Source organism: Musa acuminata, chromosome BXJ3-1 (genome assembly GCF_036884655.1).
Source record: "Musa acuminata AAA Group cultivar baxijiao chromosome BXJ3-1, Cavendish_Baxijiao_AAA, whole genome shotgun sequence".
Taxonomy (NCBI): domain Eukaryota; kingdom Viridiplantae; phylum Streptophyta; class Magnoliopsida; order Zingiberales; family Musaceae; genus Musa; species Musa acuminata.
This window is the reverse complement of record NC_088349.1, coordinates 8,010,507-8,028,226: the sequence shown is the minus strand read 5'-3', so window position 1 is coordinate 8,028,226 and position 17,720 is coordinate 8,010,507. Positions and strand designations below refer to the sequence as shown.

Below are 17,720 nucleotides of genomic sequence, written 5' to 3'. Positions count from 1 at the left end.
AAGATGATTCACGGCCATAAAATATTAGTTTTTTGTTTGTGTGATCAAAGATCAGCTGGGCACAACCACAAATTAATTAGTGATTGGTGTAGATCTTCACAAAAGCAGCAGAATGATACTGCAGACCATCTTGTTGTTGTGTTGTTCAGGTCAGCATCTCAAAAGCTTTTCTTCATAAAAAGGGATCATAATACGGCCCTAAATCAATTGACAGAGAGTTCTCTTTGAATTGACATGGCTGGTTTTGATCACCATAAGCAGGCAATGCGATCTAAGAAAAAGAGAGACTGATCAATGAACGGATTGGGAAGTGTGGAAAGCAAAAACTGATGGTGGATGGCGGAGCGCGTCGCTCTTCCATCATGTTGTTTGGGGTGCCAAAGGCTACACACTACCGAGAAGCAAACAAACATATTCTGCCTTCGTTCTGGCGAGCAGCGCAATAATGGATGGAGCACTGACTCATGCCAACCATTGTCGTCAATGGCGGACCAACAAAACCAGCGATGTAGTGACGTACTCATTGGACGCTTTCGAGCATCCTAAGCAAGTCTGCACCGAAGGGACCCAAGTTTACAGTCTTGGTGTATGCTTCGCTTCAACGAATCGTGTTAATGGCGTACCACAAATTGTATGATGGCTCATATATATCATCCTGTTAATCTGGATAAAATGGGAGTGGATTAAGTCAAATCAGAAAGGAGTGGTGAGATGACAAGAAGGATGGGACAGATGGTTATGGAGTGACCCTTTGTAAGCTTCCCATGGCAGAATCCCCCGTCACAAGATTGGCATTCCATTTAGATGATAACTTCGAAGTAATGCAGCTGAAAACAGTCTCAACATCACTCCTGCATTTGATGATGCAGAACGCGAGACAGGGTGGAGGCCAACGCCAACAGCCGCTGCTGGTGATCCGTTCATATCCTGACGGCGAAATCAGCGCTAACCTCATTATTGCTGCATTAAACTGTTCATGCTACCTGCATTCTATCTATCTATCTGCATCATCATCATCATCATCAACGTCTCTAGTGCAGTACAGGCTGTAGGGCAAGAAGGAACAGGGATCATGTCCTCCGCCTTTTGTGCTTTTAGTTGGTGCCTCTCCGAGCTCCTCCCCCACTCGCTGCGCCCCATGCAGGGCGTGGCACAACCGGCCAAAGCCATCTTCCCCTTCACCTCTTCGTGCCTGCCTCTGCTTTGCGTCTCCGTGATCAGGTTCTTCCTCCTTTGGGGGGGCCTTCTCTTCTACGGGAGATGCGAATCCGGATCCAACCGGCACAGAAGGATTCGATCCGATAACATGTCGAGCTTGATCACCGAGCCGACATCCAATGGGACGGACCACCGACACATGGCATGTTGACCGAGCCCAAGGACTTTGACCAGGTCCCACCCGTCACATGGCGAAGCGCCGAGGGGTCACACCCGCCATCTGATCGAATCTCTCCGGTTCAATCGAGCCAAATCGGTCCCAACCAAACCGGCAGGACCACCTCCTGTGTAGTATCGCAGCAGGAGTTCCCCAGTTCACTGTTCCTACGTGCCCTTCTTTATAACCCTGTATGGATCTTGGCCCCCCTTCCACACCATCACCACCGTCACGTACACTTGGATCGCCCCCTCCCCCTCCCCAATACCCAGATTCCAAGCTTGCAGTGGGCTTTACACTGGCACTTCCGCGGTTCCCGAGAGAAGAAACAATGAAGGTAAGTGGACAGTTCCCGATCCCGATGCGCTTGCTGATGATTATATATATCTGCTGCTTAACGTTGATCAGCTCGTCGTTTCTTTCGTTTTCGTCGTGGCACAGATCTTCGACTGGATGCATCGCAAGTTGCACCCTTGTAGCGTCAAGTACGCCCAGGTTTCGCAGAAGCGAGGTCCGGGATCTGGTGATTCGCCTTTGGTCCTTCCATGGGGTTACGAGCACGAGATGATGGCGTCTTTTGGTTTTGATTCGCAGATGTTTTGGGCGAAGACGACGAGGAGAAACGGGAGGTGTTGTTCGAAGGCGTGATGGAGAAGGAAGCGCTACTGCTTCATGATGTCCTCAATGGCATTCTCACCATCGGCACGCTGGGCCACCAGGACAGCTTTGTTTCTCAGCCCTATCCTGCCCGGGAAGATGAACTCCTACAGGAGGAGGAAGAGAATGTGGAGGACGAGGAAAAGGAAGAAGTAAAGGAAGCTGCACCGGCCGTGGCAGCGGCGCGTGAGCCCTTGCCCGCCATTGTCATCGAGTCGTTCAAGTTCAAGCTACCGGTCGAAGCCGAGGTGAACAGGATGGAGATGGCGGTGCAAGACGTAGAGGAAGCCGAGAAAATCCAGGAGCTGCCACTACTGAAGGAGGACAAGGAGAAAAGGGAGCGTGGAAGGACGACGCTCGCCGACCTGTTTGCTGCCGACGCTTTTGTGGTGAACGATCCGGCCGAGAATGACATCAAGCGAGCCAATGATATCGTCAAGCAACAAGCCAATCCGGAGAGGAAGAAGGCGCAGAGGGATAAGAAAGAAGAGAAGCGGACACCGACCACCACCAAAGCCATCACCAACCCCAACAGGAAGCTACAGAAGGTACACCTTTTCCACCGCTCTCCCATGCATGCTTTCCTGTTCCGTGGTAATTACCCTGAGGTTGCGAGTGAGAGTAATTGTTTACTGGTGAATGGCAGCTGATGACGAAGATGCTGAAGAAGAAGATACATCCGGAGATGGCATCAGCGGACACGCAAACTAAGGAGAGAAACAAGGAGGTCTCCGACGGAAGCGGGAGCAGAATCTACTGGTAATCTCCTTCTCTCGGCTCTGCAGTTGCTCTCAGAAACTATAAGGAACAGTCACAGATCTAGATAGAGAGATGGAGAGCGATGATCACGTTGGATCTATACAGATGACTGAATAGGGTTTGCGTTGGATCTCTACAGAAGATTGAATCGGGTTTGAGCAGTGGCTGCGGCTTGCTTGACACGGACCACGGTAACAGTGCTTACCGTTGGCTGCTATAGCGGGCCCCATATATTCGGAGCCAGATCCACAACCATTTCCCTAATTCCCTGGCTCGCCCGCGACAACCAAGCAGCGACATTGTGATCCACTTCCTGCTGCTCCCTTCTCTCGACGGCCACGGCAACACAGGGAAAGGGAAAAATGTGACAAGGTCGAGAGGGGTGTGTGTGCGTGATAGAGAGGGAAAGAGAGAGAGAGAGAGAGAGAGAGAGAGAGAGAGAGAGAGAGAGAGAGAGAGAGGAGGAGGGAAACACATAAGCAAGCGATAATAATATCGATTAAAACCAATATGGATGATATCGGGTATAATTGCAATCCACAAAGTTAATCTCCTTAGGTTATCAACTTTGATTTGTTTCAAAAAGAAATAATTAGATAATACATCACTATTTTTTCGACAACAAGTACATGGGGACACGTTGTTTTCAATGTCGTTATTAGGGTCGCCCATCTGAAATTGGACCACATAATAATTGGGTTTCTATATCATGCGTTTGTTGACTAGTAATAGAGATCATAGTACAGCACAATGACATGTCCAGTTGTTCACTCGTCCTTCGTTTTCATTGCAGAAATGGTGCGAGTCTGATGCTCGAATTAGCAGTGCAGTGAGTTCGTGACGGAGATCGTTGATCATCCACTCTAGGCGAGTATTAATCGTATCCATCATCGTAGTAAATGATGCCAAAGTGAAGCAGGAATTATGTGTGACATATTGTGGTACTTTTGTGTTATTTTTATTTTCCAGCTCAATAAATTGTATCATTGTTGTATCCGTCGCTTCAATTTCGTATGACATTTTAGAGAAGAGGAGGTGAACAATTAATATTTGTTTTTAGCTTTATTTCTGCTTAAGTCGACTCGGCCTTCGCCCAACGGGCCCGACTTCAGCCCGTTATATTATGTGAACCGGGTTCGAACGAACAGAGTGGTTACCTCAAAGCCGCAAAACCCACCCGACCGTCGCCCGCGTCGATCGCGTCCCTCCGAAGAGATCGATGGCGATCTCCGTGAGGCTTCGAGTCGGCGCGACCGTCGCCCTGCTCTCTCCGTCCTTCCGCCTTAGATGCGTAAGCTCCCTTCTTCTCTTCGATCGTTCTCCCCTTCGAAGCGATTTTAATGACCTTGCTTCCCTTGATTTGCTTGTTCTCACCGAGGGTTCCATGCTTCTGGCGACGGTTCTTTTCATCTTGATCACTTCGTTAGATGCATCGTCTTTACATATTTCAATATATTAGCAATCATAACTCCGAAGGATTCAGATGATCATCAACTCAGACTATGTACGTATCATGAAAAGAAATAGAAAATTAGCTTAATTTTGAAAATAGAAACCCGACACTGCGTGCTTCTTGACTCCCCTCAGCAACGCCTTGGTGCTGGAGCTCGAAATGGCAGTGGATTGCTACGTTTGGGTCCCCATGGAGGTGGTCAAATGAGTCTCTGATCCTTCAATTTAGGGCCCCTAGGCTTTCCTTGATATTTTTGGCCTAATTGGTGATGGGAACAAGAGTGTTCTAGAGATGTGATCGCCATGAACCAGAGAATCAAAGGAAAGATTGATGGTTGAAGTTAGTATCCACGTTTTTAATTAACGAAAAATGTGGATTCTTTATTTATTTAGATATCATGTTTAGAGTCGTGAAATTGATGGTGTTAAATAATTCAACATCGAGTATGAGTATGTTCTGACTAATGTAATTATGTCACATAATATTTAGGATATTTGATGTTCATGTTCATATATAGTGCTACTTCATTTTGCTATGCTAAAAGCTGAATTAATGTACAGAGATAGGATTTGGGATTTCTGAATCAAGTTTCAAATTTACTTGATTCCGTAACTTTCTTTTAATCTTGGCGTCATCTCGTGACAATTATTATGCACATTTTTCCAGCTATATTTGATCTCTAGGAGATTACGAAAACTTCGGAAAATAGTAAAAAAACTTCAGAAAAACTTTCTTTTAGTTCCGTAGCTTTCTTTTAATCTTGGCATCCTCTTGTGACAATTGTTTTCCTATAATGTGCACATTTTTCCAGCTATAATTGATCTCTACGAGATTACGAAAACTTAAGAAAATAGTAAAAAGACTTCCGAAAAATCATTTCTGGTTGAATGAATCCATTCAAGTTGCGCTACACAGCCCCCTCCAGCAAACGGCAGGTTGATAAAGGGCCGGTAGCCAGGCTTACACATCATTTTCAGGCCTTTAAACCGGTATTTGATCGATTATTCAAATTCCATAGAAATAGTAGGAATTGGTTCATGATGCAATCAAGCATCTTTTTTGTGTTTCAAAATTTTGCACTTAACGTATGTCTTATTTTTTGGTTCCCCGTTCATTTACAATTTGATTGGAAGTCGAGGCGTATCTTATTGATTGGGGCAAAAATTTGTGTGTATGGTTTGGAGGATGATCATCCAGCCCCAGTTGTTTCATGTTTCTTAATAGGAAATGAGGATTGTGAAAGTTGGGTACTGGTGACATGATAATATTTCGATATCCTCATCTGACAGTAAAAGAGAAATGCTGCCAAATGCATGTAGTTGTGCTTAACTGTCACTTTTGAATCTTGTGTTACTGGTGATCAATAATGCCGTCTTCTTTTGTCGATTCATCATAATGCTTTGCCATTGACAAAGTACACAAGTAGAACTGCTGGAACTTGCCAAAACTTTAGTTCCATTCTAGCTTTCATTATCATCATGATTTGGTCCATTTAACTATTTGGTTTTTATATCTACTGTCAACAAACGCATGTTTCTTTATCCTTGCTAATAGAGCCCTTGAGTGCACCATCTCAGGGGGATTGTTCCTCGATCAAAATAATTCTGATGCTTTTTTAGGTCACATGATCTTTGCACTCTTCAATAAATCCATGTTTCTTTTGCTCTTATTGGAACTCTTATGAGCCTCTTGGGTTTTCTATTTGGTTATTCTGTATATGTTGAGATGGCTTCGTTTGTGCAAGCACATAAAACAAACTATGATTGCTATGTTAACTGGAATTGATTTATTTGATGAAATGTATATGTACGGCAGAGTAAATAACAGCCCGTCTAGCTCAGTCGGTAGAGCGCAAGGCTCTTAACCTTGTGGTCGTGGGTTCGAGCCCCACGGTGGGCGTGTTTAACTATTTTTGATTTAATGCGATTTATTTTTTCTAATATTGGTGAGGTTAGATCGAAAGAATATGTTTTGTCTATAATGGTTCAAATGCATACCTTTTCTCCTACTAGTGTATTTTAGGGTATGTTTCCATGGATCACACAGGCGATCGTCTCGGTGCTGGTCCGGCTGTGCTGAAATGAATCAAATGCTTCCTTAATTGCACTGAATAGCTGTGTATTATCACTACATGTCACTCTATTCATAGAAGTATGCTGATGTACACGACTGTAGATCATCCATAGGGAAGACGAAAAGTTTCGACACAGACACTAGCTATATCCTGCTGAGCTATGGACTGCAGCCTCCTGCTTGCTTCAGCTCTCTTTTTCGTTCTTTGCTACTGCGGGGCTGGTAGCTTTACAGTGGTGGTGGGTTTCATTCGCTCAGCGGCCAAAACTCCCACCACTGTGAATTGTTGCACGACTGGTCCGACGGCCAGCTGGTGGTCAAACAAAACTGTTGCTCGGCCGACGAGGTCAAGGAGGAGATCGCTGGCTGTCCGGCGCACAGGTTTAGTTCGTCCTCGCTGAAGTATCTCGGCTTCTTGTCCTCCTCGTCCGCGCAGACTGCGAACTCCAGATCTGCTTCCTCTTTCAGCGACAGCCTCGAGCTCTGATCCTTTTTTATCTCGGAATCTCGATCGTTTGAGCCCTCCTCGTCTCTGTTGCTTCTCTCCTCTGCCTTGTCTATCAGTTCTGCCAGGTCTTGTAGCTGCCGGTGACGGAGGATGGGTGAGCGGTCGACGGAAGCAGCACGGGAAAAGACGATGATGGTGACACGAGAAGGCGGCGGCGGGTTACCTGCTGGAGCAGCAACTGCTTCTCTTTCTTCAGGGAGTCGAAGCTGGAGAGCAGTGCATCGTAGTCGGCTTTGAGGCCGCGGTACTCCCGCTCGAGCTGCTTCGACTTCCACCGCGCCCGCTTGTTCTGGAACCATATGGCGACCTGGCGGGGCTGCAGGCCGAGCTCCCGCGCCAGCTGCAGCTTCTGCCGGGGCTCCAGCTTCGTCTGCGTCTCGAACATGGACTCCATGGACTTGATCTGCTCCTCGCTGAACCTCCTCCTCGTCCTCCTCCTGTCACCCTTGCCCTCGCTTCTCTCCGCCGTCGGGTTCATCCAGCTGCAGCAGTCTCCCTCCTCCGCGGCAGACTGCTCCTCCTCGCTCTCCATCATCTCGCAGGCTGAGCCCTCAGTCAGCCACCACCACCAGCAGCAGCAGCAGGGAGAGGAGGTGGGTGGATGGATGGATGGATGGATGTGCTGCTCGATGTCCGCCGCGGATAAATGCTCTTGTAGAATGCTCGGAGACGAACTGTTCCTGAGGAGCGACTACACCTGTGCGGGATGGATTGCACGCCCGTCTTGTAATTGATTTGATGGAACAACCGATCCAATGGCAGCTGCTGTCGTGGAGAAATCAGCTTCCATACGTCCCTTTCACAGCCGCTTGTTGCTTACGAGCATCCATCTCCCTCTCCCTCTTCTCTTCCCTTCCAAGAACCCAATACTCTTTCGATGTAGTTTAGGATCCATGAACCGTGACCATGTTTGCTTGCTAACGATGACAAAAAGGAGACACCACAAGGACTTCTATAACATAGTTACGGAGGAGACTGTGTGCAGCGTCGGTCGTGACATGGATCAGAGGAAGAAGGGTGTCTACACCGTCGACCGCGAGGAGGTCGGCTGAACCCTGGATGGGGCGAGACAGGGCGAGGCGGACGCGGAGGTGGGGCCAAGTGGGAGAGAGACGCAATCTTGGCAGCCAGCCAGCTGTAAGGGTGGTGGGGAAAGGGGGCGGGGGACGTGTCGGTGGATGCGTGGGTGGACGTGGCAGCAGCCGAGGGGATTGTGCGGCCGAGCGCCCGTCCACGTCTTGTTTGGTGGGTGGGGCCGGCAGGTCCGCATCCCTCGTTGAAGGGTCGTGAAGAGGAGACGTATAACCTACCACATCGGCAGTAGTTCCTGCGGCAACGACGACACGAAGGAGCGAGCGAGCGACCGACCGACCGACTCACCTCGTTCCGTAGGATCGGTATGGGATGGGTTTGGGGGGGAGGGGGGTGCAGAGGAAAGGGAGAGGGCATTCGGGGCGTCGACAGTGGAGGGATTGTCGTGGGGTGGTTCGTCGGGACGCGGGTGGTGGAATTATCTTTCCACGTCCGCACCCTGCACGCGTCGCCGATGGTTGTTGCGTGCCAACTTCGCCTAACGCGGCGGGGCTTCCATGCCCCCACGTCCCGGACTCCTTTTGGAATGAGGAGGCTTGGTGGGGAAGCTCCCCGTCCCAGCGGCGCGCAGCCGACGGGGTTGTTGCCGTGCGCCACGCTGTGTCGACAAGAAAATGTGGAGTGATCTTAACGTATGATCCATAATATCATGTTAACTCTTTCAGGCCAATACAACACCTCACACATTCATTGGCATCAAGGGCATGTTTAGAAGTGGCATGGCATTCCGATAAAGCTGAACTGCACCGACCTTACTGACGTTCTTCGACTCAAACTCAGAGCTCCTCGATTGGCTGCGACTCCAATTTGTTCGATGATATTTTGCAGAGTTAAATTTTTTTTAAAAAAATTAGACATCGAAAATAAATATGTTAGAAAAACCTATATGCGATGATGAATAACATGATAGACGTATCGATACCATAAGACGACACACATGACTGACATGTCGATCATCCAAGGCCACAACAACTATACGTGACTAATATGTGATAATAAGGCTGAGTGGCACATCGGCATCATATGATAATAAATAGCCAACACATCGATCGTTTGTGACCATAACATTCATATGTGGTTAACAAGTGACAATTGGACCAAGTGGTACGTCAACACCATATGATCAACCCATCGACCATCCAAGGGCACACATGTCCAAGACAACGTGTCTATAACTTGGTTTGAGTTAGTCAGGACAAGTGTCAGACTCTAATTTGTTCGATGAGATTTTACAGAATTATTATTTTTAAAGAAAAAAATTATATATCTAAAATAAATGCGTTAGAAAAACCTATATGTGACAAATAACATGATAGACATATTGATATCATATGACGACACATGACTGATATATCGATCTTTCAAGACCACAACAGTTATACATGACAAATATGTGACGGTAAAATTGAGTGGCACATCAACATCTTGTGGTAATACGTAGTCAACATGTCGATCGCTTGCGACCACAACAATCATATGTGGTCAACAAACAATAATTGGACCTAGTGGCACGTTAGCACCATATGATCAACTCATCGACCATCTAAGAGCACACATGTCCAGGACAACTTGTCTTTAGCTTGGATTGAGCCAGTCAGTACGGATAGACTTGACGGACACAATGCCATGACTTAATCTAAGAATACCGCACCTTCCTCTACGACTACCGATGATCCCAAACGTAACAATCTATAGAGTTATGTATAAAAAGAACATCTCATATGTGTTCCTCAGACTAAATAACTCTCCTCATTAGCACTGTTCGACAAGTCTGAAAGAAATGAAGAGTTTTTATAAGTAAATATATTGACTTGCTTTAATTCTTACCCCTCATAAAAACTTAATAGAAGACCAAAAAAAATGTGCATTAATAATCATCAGCTCGATATATTACGTTTGATATAATCTTATTGAATTTTTTGCGAAGATACAAATTCAAGGGAATATTTTTTTTATCTGACGCGATGAATGAAGATCTTGTAACACTAATGTCGAAGTGATTCTTAATGCTCAAGTTAGGATTGATATGATGTGCAGGAAATTACCATTTTATCGTGTGAATACTTTCCTATTGTGATTTGTTATTGCGTGATGAATGAACTATCAATTGATGTCATCATATCATGCATAATCTTTGTGACATTAGATATTAGTCCTAATATGTTCTTCATCGATATTGTAATACTTATCAAAATTGTTAATGGAGATATGTAAACTTGTTAGCGAACAGATATGCCATGGCTGATGAGTCAACACGGCTAGGTCTGCGGGTCGATGTCAGGAGCTTCCTGTGAAGTGAGCTAGATGATGAGGTGGTTGCGCCCTCGGGAAGAGGTGCTGGTTAGCGTGCTAGTCGGGATCAGGGCCGATTGACTTCCCTCCTTTGCACGGTGGATTGCATCCCCTAGGTCGAGACGCTCGCTACTCGCGGGTGGTCGTTCGCCTACAAAAATAGCCCTCGCCAGGTGATTCCCAGCTATGGCCCATCCGACGTGCAAGTCAGTAATAGGATCGATTATTTTTCTTTTGTTCCCCTCTAGTCGGATGCCGGTCAGGGACTTTTATACTATCGTATGAGAGTCGATTGCGTGCGGGTCCGACGTGGCCTTTGACCTTTGAGAGTTTGGACGACACTTCTGACAGTCCGTCGTCTCGGGACGCGCAGAGCGACGTCAGATGGCGTCACCCCGGGTTCTCGGGATGGGACATGTCTAACAGCATCTTAGTACGGATTTTAACATAGCGTGTAGTTTTGACTTGCGTGTGGCGTGTCTCGAGCCTAAAATCGACCGTATCAAAACTCATACCGGCAATAAAAATTAAAGTGGAGACGATTACAATTCCTCAAATATATGACAACACAATCATATAAGCACTTATTTTAAGTATAAAATACATGCGATTTCGATTTCCGATTATATAAAACGATCAATGGCTTGGAAACCTAACACAAAGGATAAAATTGACCGAAGCTCGATTTGCTTCCGATTAAACAATGAAAAGAGTTGCGTGTGGCAATGAATGGCGAGACTTTTGACATACCAAATATCACATCAGCGTCGATCATTTCAGGCACTAACGTTTAGTGTGCTGACAATGACACTTGAGCTACTTTCCATTTAATCGATCAAGAAAGAGGTAACAAATATGATAAGGAATTCGTGTGTAAAGATGTCGCAATTAATGATGACTGTTAGTGTAAACATCTTTTTTTTAGCCGTGACCTGGGGGGTCGTCTCGGCTCGTTCGGGGGTCCGAATGGCGGGGATCTCCCGGGGCGTTGCTCGTCTCTACTAAGGCGGTCGGGGGCGACCTCGGTCTCGGGGAGATGCCGCGACTTCTCCCGGGCGGGGACTTCTCGCCTATGCGTCCGGACGGGGAGCCTCGGCTTGGTACCTGCACAAAGGTCGGGTCGGGGTGCTCGACCCGACCCCTCCGACGATCCCGTTAGAGAATGAAGTGGGGGGCGGTTTTTTTTAGTGGAGGAAGAGTCCCCTTTCTCCCCCTGGCTAGGGGGGTTTATAGGGGGGGCTCGGCATTATCGGGCGCGCCATCCCGTCGGTCAGGGCCGTACCTCTGATGGCGTCCGACATCGCCGAGGAGGTTGCGTGGGGGACCGGGGGATCGCAGGGCATGGGCGAGCTTCAACCATTACCTGCTTCTGTCTCGTCCGACTGTGCTGGGTCCACCGAGGGGGCTGTGTGCTCAGTGAGGCTGACGTCCGGACGCAGACCGTCACCCTCATTGCTCCCCCTGGGGCACCGCGCCTGCCCACGTGCGGGGGATGTTGCCGGGAGTGGGGTCTGCCATTTTTTGTCATATCATATTCCCCCCCCCCCCCCCAAAAGGAAGCCATGGCTCGGCATCGGATGGAGGGGATTCGAGGTGTGGCTTTGATCGGTAAGCGGTGGTTCCCTTCGCGGTTCATGATAGAGGCACATGTCCGGGGTAGATAGGCCGCGCCACAGAGGCGCTTTGGGTGGCATGAGGCCGGGGAGCACGTCTCGGGCGGGCTGGCTGCGCCGAGGAGGTGGTCTCGGGAACATGCGGCCGAGGAGCACGTCTCGGGCAGGCTGGCCGCGCCGAGGAGGTGGTCTCGGGAACATACGGTCGAGGAGCACGTCTCGGGCGGGCTGGCCACGCCGAGGAGGTGGTCTCGGGAACATGCGGCCGAGGAGCACGTCTCGGGCGAGCTGGCCGCGCCGAGGAGGTGGTCTCGGGAACATGCGGTCGAGGAGCACGTCTCGGGCGAGCTGGTCGCGCCGAGGAGGTGGTCTCGGGCACATGCGGCCGAGGAGCACGTCTCGGGCGGGCTGGCCGCGCCGAGGAGGTGGTCTCGGGAACATGCGGCCGAGGAGCACGTCTCGGGCGGGCTGGCCGCGCCGAGGAGGTGGTCTCGGGAACATGCGGCCGAGGAGCACGTCTCGGGCGAGCTGGCCGCGCCGAGGAGGTGGTCTCGGGAACATGCGGTCGAGGAGCACGTCTCGGGCGAGCCGGCCGCGCCGAGGAGGTGGTCTCGGGCACATGCGGCCGAGGAGCACGTCTCGGGCGGGCTGGCCGCGCCGAGGAGGTGGTCTCGGGAACATGCGGCCGAGGAGCACGTCTCGGGCGGGCTGTCCGCGCCGAGGAGGTGGTCTCGGGAACATGCGGCCGAGGCATTCGTTGGCCTTCCCCTGCAGTGACCTTAGGTCCGCATTTATGATAGGGTGTTCGTTGGGCTTCCCTGATGCAACGAGTGAGGGTGCGGATGAGCTGTCGGCCGCTATGGGGAGACGAAGGGACGTCTCTCTTGGTGGGATTTTTCATATATAACTGGCGCACTCGGCCCGTTTCACGATTCTTGCTGCTGAGCCTTGGACCTCGTCGTCCCTTCTGTCATCGCACCTTCTCCTCTCCTACGCCGTCATTCCCCAGTCGCTCCCTCCTCGTCTCTCTCGTTCGTTTTCAAAGCCGGTAAGGATGTCCCTCTTGCCTGTCTCTTCACCTTTGTCCCTTGATAGAGTCCGGGAGAGCACGCCTCCGCCCTCCCCAGACGAGGAGGCGGCGCGGGCCCTTGAGGCTTTAATGTGGCCGCACGACCTTGACTCGGTGGTGAGTGGGTCGTTGCTGGAGAAGCTCCGGGAGCGTTTCCACATCCCGGAGGAGTTTGTCCTGGTTGCGCCTGATCCGGGGCAGCGGTCATACGACCCGATCCCTCGAGGTTTCGCGCTGACCCAAGATGCCCTAGAGGCTGGGTTGCGCCTCCCTCTTCACCCTACGATTGTCTCCTGTCTTTCTTTGTGGCGGATTTCGCCTTCCCAGGTGGCGCCTAACTCATGGCGCTATCTAGTAGCGTTCTTAGGGGAATGTCATTATGCCAACATCACCCCTACCCGAAACCTCTTTCTCTCTTGTTTCCGCCTTCTCAAGGGGCCGGGGGGCTATTTCGTGTCGGCCCGGGTTGGCTTTCGCATCGGGGGAGCCCCTTCGAACAACAAAGGGTGGAAGGGGCGGTTTTTCTATGTTAGCTGGTCGAAGGATTGGGGCTTCGGAGTTCGGTGGGCAATGAGGGTGATAGATAACACAGTCCCGGATTTGAACGACGAGGAGCGTCGGGATCTGAAGAGGCTTCGGGCAATCCTTCCCGGTTCTCAGGCCATCCGAGCTATGACCGAGGAGTGGCTGGCCGAGGCGGGTCTTAGCCCGGCTTTCGGGGGTATGTTTATAGCGGGTGTTCCTCGTGTCTTGTTTGTTTCCACAATTTGTGATGGTTTGCTTGTTTCCTTTGTAGGAATGAAGCTTCTGTCACTCCGCGGTGGTCGCTCATCGTCGGCTTCTTCCCCACGCCCGTCCGCTGCTTCCTCTCCGCGCCCCTCGGCCGACCCATTGCCCGGCTCGGCGGATGCTCCATTAGAGATTCCGGAGGGGCGCCCGTCAAAGAAGGCGAAGACGGCTGGTCCCAGGAAAGCCAAGGCGGGGGCCACCCCTTCGTCAACCGTGGGCAAAAAGCGGACCGTTCGGGACGAAGGGCCTTCCCGAGTTGATGGGCCTAGCCAAGGGGCGGCCGGGAAGAGGTCGGCCCTGCCTACGGTGGATGACCTGTGCGGGCTACGCACGGGGGCCGACAAGCCCCTATGGTCGTTGGTGATGGGCGAGCTTCCACCGGGGGAGGCCTCCGACCCGCTAGTCGCCCGCTGGGAGGGGCTGTCCTGAGGGGACAAGGTATGGGCCGGGGGAGATCCCTCGGCTGCTTTTCTTCGGGGCGTGCTCCACCCCGACCTGGCTCGGGACCTATACACCTTGCCCTCGGAGGCCATGCTCAATAAGGCGGGGAGGTTTTTGACACTGGTGAGTGTTTTGCTAACTTCGGGCGTCCCTATGACCGTGCGCTGACCTTCCTTTTTCTGTGGTAGGGCTTCCACTACTCGACGGCGCTGATGGACCGAGTGCGCGACGCTGGGCAGGTAATCTGGAACATTAGCGAGCGCAACTTCGAGTTGTGCCGTCAGCTAGAGGAGGTTTGCACCGGGTCGGGCCCAGAGGCGGTAGCGGCCGCGGAAAAGCGCGCGACTGACTCTGAGGAGGAGGTGACGCGTCTGAAGGCAGAGCTTGAGCAGTCGGGCAATTCGGTCAAGGAGCTTCAGGAGTTTCTCCGTTTGGATCGGGCCGAGCTTCGCCTATTGAAGTCAGAGGCGCTTGGCCTTACCAAGAGGGCGGAGAAGGCCGAGGCTGAAGCCCGCACTGCTTCCGATACGCTAGCCGAGGAGGTTCGCCTTCGCCCGTCAAAGGATAAAGAGGCGATCGAAGCTTATAAGAAGTCCGAGAACTTTGAGCTCGGACTGACCCGAATAGGGCGAGTATCCTACGAGTATGGATATAGAATCGCCCTAGGTCGCTTTGGCTCATGCCCTCCTGGCTCCGAGGTGGAAAGGGACCCGTTCGCCTCTCATCCCGTGGACCTGGAGGTGGACATGCCGGAGGACGTGCCATTCGACGATCGCCCAAAGACTCCAGGAGAGTGAAGAGTTTGGTTTTTGTATGTCGGAGTCGGGGTCGAGGGTGTGAGGGGTCTATCTGTTCCTCATTGTTACGCTTCTATACCCCCTTTGAAATAAAATGATCTTTTCTTCCGATTTCTGTGCTTGCGTAGTGTCTACCTCTTCAGATGAAGTATTTCCTAAGGTTCTGTATGTTCCAAGTCCTGGGTACGGGGTCGCCATCCATTGTTGCGAGTCGGAACGTCCCTGGTCGGGACACTCCGATGACTCGATAGGGTCCTTCCCACTTTGGGGCCAGTTTCCCCCTCGCTCGGGTCGAGTGGCTGACCTCGATTTTGCGCAAGACCAGGTCCTCTAGCTTTATTGATCGGGGTCGCACCCTCCGGTTGTAGACCCTCGCTACGGCTCTTTTGTAAGAAAGGGTTTTTCGGTGCGCGTCGGCCCGCCTTTCTTCGAGCAAATCTAGGTTGGATCGGAGCCCTTCACTCGAGGCCTCTTCGCCGTAGCCTGCTATCCGCGGAGTCGGGACAGTTACTTCGGATGGTAACACGGCCTCGGTTCCGAACGTGAGGCTGTAGGGAGACTCCCCCGTTGGGGTCTTGGGGGTAGTGCGCAGCGCCCATAGGACGCTCGGGAGCTCGTCGATCCAGGCCGATCGGGCAGCGGACACTCTTCTCTTGATACCGTCGACGATGGACCGGTTGGTTACTTCCGCTTGTCCGTTTGCCTGGGGGTAAGCCACCGAGCTGAACCTCAGCTGAATCTTGTGCTTGGCGCAAAACTCTTGGAATCTCCTGCCGGCGAACTGAGGTCCATTGTCAGTGACGATGGACTGGGGCAGGCCAAACCGAGTTACGAGGTTTCTCCACATGAACTTTTCCACTTGTGACTCCGTGATGGTTGCTAAGGGCTCGGCTTCGACCCACCTGGTAAAGTAGTCCACTCCTATGATAATGTACTTCCGCTGCCCGGAAGCGGGTGGGAGAGGTCCGAGTATGTCCAGTCCCCACTGCGCGAATGGCCAAGCACAGTCGACGGGGGTGAACAGGACCGCCGGCCATCGGGTGGTGCGGGCGTGCTCCTGGCATGAGCCGCATCGCCGAACGAAAGCTTTCGCGTCCTGGCGCATGGTCGACCAGTAGTATCCCTGTCGGAGTATCTTGTGCGCCAGGGTTCGTTCGCCTATGTGTTCCCCGCAGGCCCCTTCATGCATGTCGGACAGAACTGTCCGGGCTTCGTTCGGCTCTAGGCAGCGTAACAAGGGGCGCGAGAAAGACCGCTTGTACAGCCGTCCTCCTTCTTCAGAGTACCATGCCTGCGTCCGACGCAAGCGTCGAGCCGTGGTTTCATTGTCGGGTAGGGTTCCGTCCCGCTTGAAGCGTAGCATCTCCTGTACCCAAGTGGCCGGCGCGCCGCCCGTGACTGTGGCAACGATCTCTATGGCTCGGTGAGGGAGCTCTTCGGTCTCGGGTCGGGCCCAGGGGGTCGAGCCGGACGCCAGTTTTGCCAGAGTGTCGGCTCGCTGGTTCTCGCTCCTGGGAACATTCGACAATTCAAAATGGGCGAACTTGGTGGCAAGGCTTTTTACCTGTGCCAGATATTTCACCATGGTCGGGTCCCGGGCTTCGTATCCGTCGTCGAGCTGCCTAGCCACTAGTTGTGAGTCGGTGATGACGTGTATGTCGGTCACCCGCATTTCCAGTGCCAGTTGGAGCCCCACCAGGAGAGCCTCGTATTCTGCTTCGTTGTTGGTGGCCCTGAACCCGAAGCGGAAGGAGCGCTCAATCGAGCGGCCGTCAGGTGTCACCAGCACCAGCCCTGCGCCGGCGCCCTTTGCGTTGGCCGACCCGTCTACGTGGAGAGTCCACGTGTCACGCGGTGGCTCGAGTTCTTCGCCTGTGCTCGGGGTCAGCTCCGCGATAAAGTCTGCCACGGACTGAGCTTTAATGGCAGTGCGAGGTACGTACTGTATGTCGTGCTCGCCGAGCTCCACTGCCCATTTGAGGAGACGCCCTGCAACGTCGAATTTAGACAAAACAAGCCGAAGCGGCCGGTCAGTTATTACCTCTATCGGGTGGGCTTGGAAATAAGGGTGGAGCTTTCGTGCTGACAGGACGAGCGCCAGCGCTAGCTTTTCGATTGGCGGGTAGCGTCCCTCTGGCCCGCTTAGCATGTGGCTGACATAGTAGACCGACAGTTGGTCGTCGGAGTTTTCCTTGACCAGAACCGAACTGACCGCATGCTGGGAGGCGGCGAGGTAGAGACTCAATCTTTCCCCTGGGGAGACTGAAGCGAGTCGGGGGAGGTTGGCCAGGTGTTGCTTCATCTGCTCGAAGGCCCTCTCACATTCCGTCGTCCATCGGAAGTTCTTCGGATCCTTCAGGGCCTTGAAGAATGGGAGGCAGCGATCTCCCGATCGGGAAAGGAAACGTGATAGGGAGACTAGCCTCCCGTTAAGGCGTTGTAGGTCTCTGATCGTCCGAGGGGGCTGCATGTCCATGATAGCCTGGACCTTTTCCGGGTTGGCGTCAATCCCTCTCTCGTGTATGATGAATCCGAGGAATTTCCCCGAGGTTACGCCAAAGGCGCACTTGGCAGGGTTGAGGCGCAGGCCAAACCTTCGCAGGGTGTCGAATGTTTCAGCCAGGTCGGAAGAATGAGCTTCCGCTGTTCGGCTCTTCACGATCATGTCGTCGACATATATCTCCATGTTTCGTCCAATCTGGCAGGCGAACATCCTGTTCACCGTCCTCTGGTAGGTGGCCCCGGCATTTTTCAACCCGAACGGCATGACTTTGTAAAAATATACCCCTTGTTCGGTGAGGA

At 51.8% G+C, this 17,720-nt stretch overlaps 2 protein-coding genes and 1 non-coding gene across 3 annotated transcripts; 2 read left to right on the top strand and 1 right to left on the bottom strand.

Moving 5' to 3' along the window:
* The first annotated feature begins 1,308 nt into the window (after positions 1-1,308).
* On the top strand, positions 1,309-3,850 carry LOC135628916 (protein TILLER ANGLE CONTROL 1-like). Its single transcript, XM_065135904.1, has 5 exons — positions 1,309-1,712; positions 1,817-1,886; positions 1,970-2,580; positions 2,679-2,791; positions 3,585-3,850. Coding segments are annotated over exons 1-5 (939 nt in total). The 5' UTR covers positions 1,309-1,568; the 3' UTR covers positions 3,586-3,850.
* Positions 3,851-6,070: 2,220 nt separating this feature from the next.
* Positions 6,071-6,143, top strand: TRNAK-CUU (transfer RNA lysine (anticodon CUU)). Its single transcript has one exon. It is a non-coding gene; the product is annotated as a tRNA-Lys (tRNA).
* Positions 6,144-6,325: 182 nt separating this feature from the next.
* Positions 6,326-7,725, bottom strand: LOC135628122 (homeobox-leucine zipper protein HOX6-like). Its single transcript, XM_065134587.1, has 2 exons — positions 6,989-7,725; positions 6,326-6,899 (listed from the first exon to the last, which is right to left on the bottom strand). The coding sequence occupies exons 1-2, from the start codon at positions 7,358-7,360 to the stop codon at positions 6,564-6,566; spliced, it is 708 nt and encodes a 235-aa protein (XP_064990659.1). The 5' UTR covers positions 7,361-7,725; the 3' UTR covers positions 6,326-6,563.
* Positions 7,726-17,720: the final 9,995 nt, after the last annotated feature.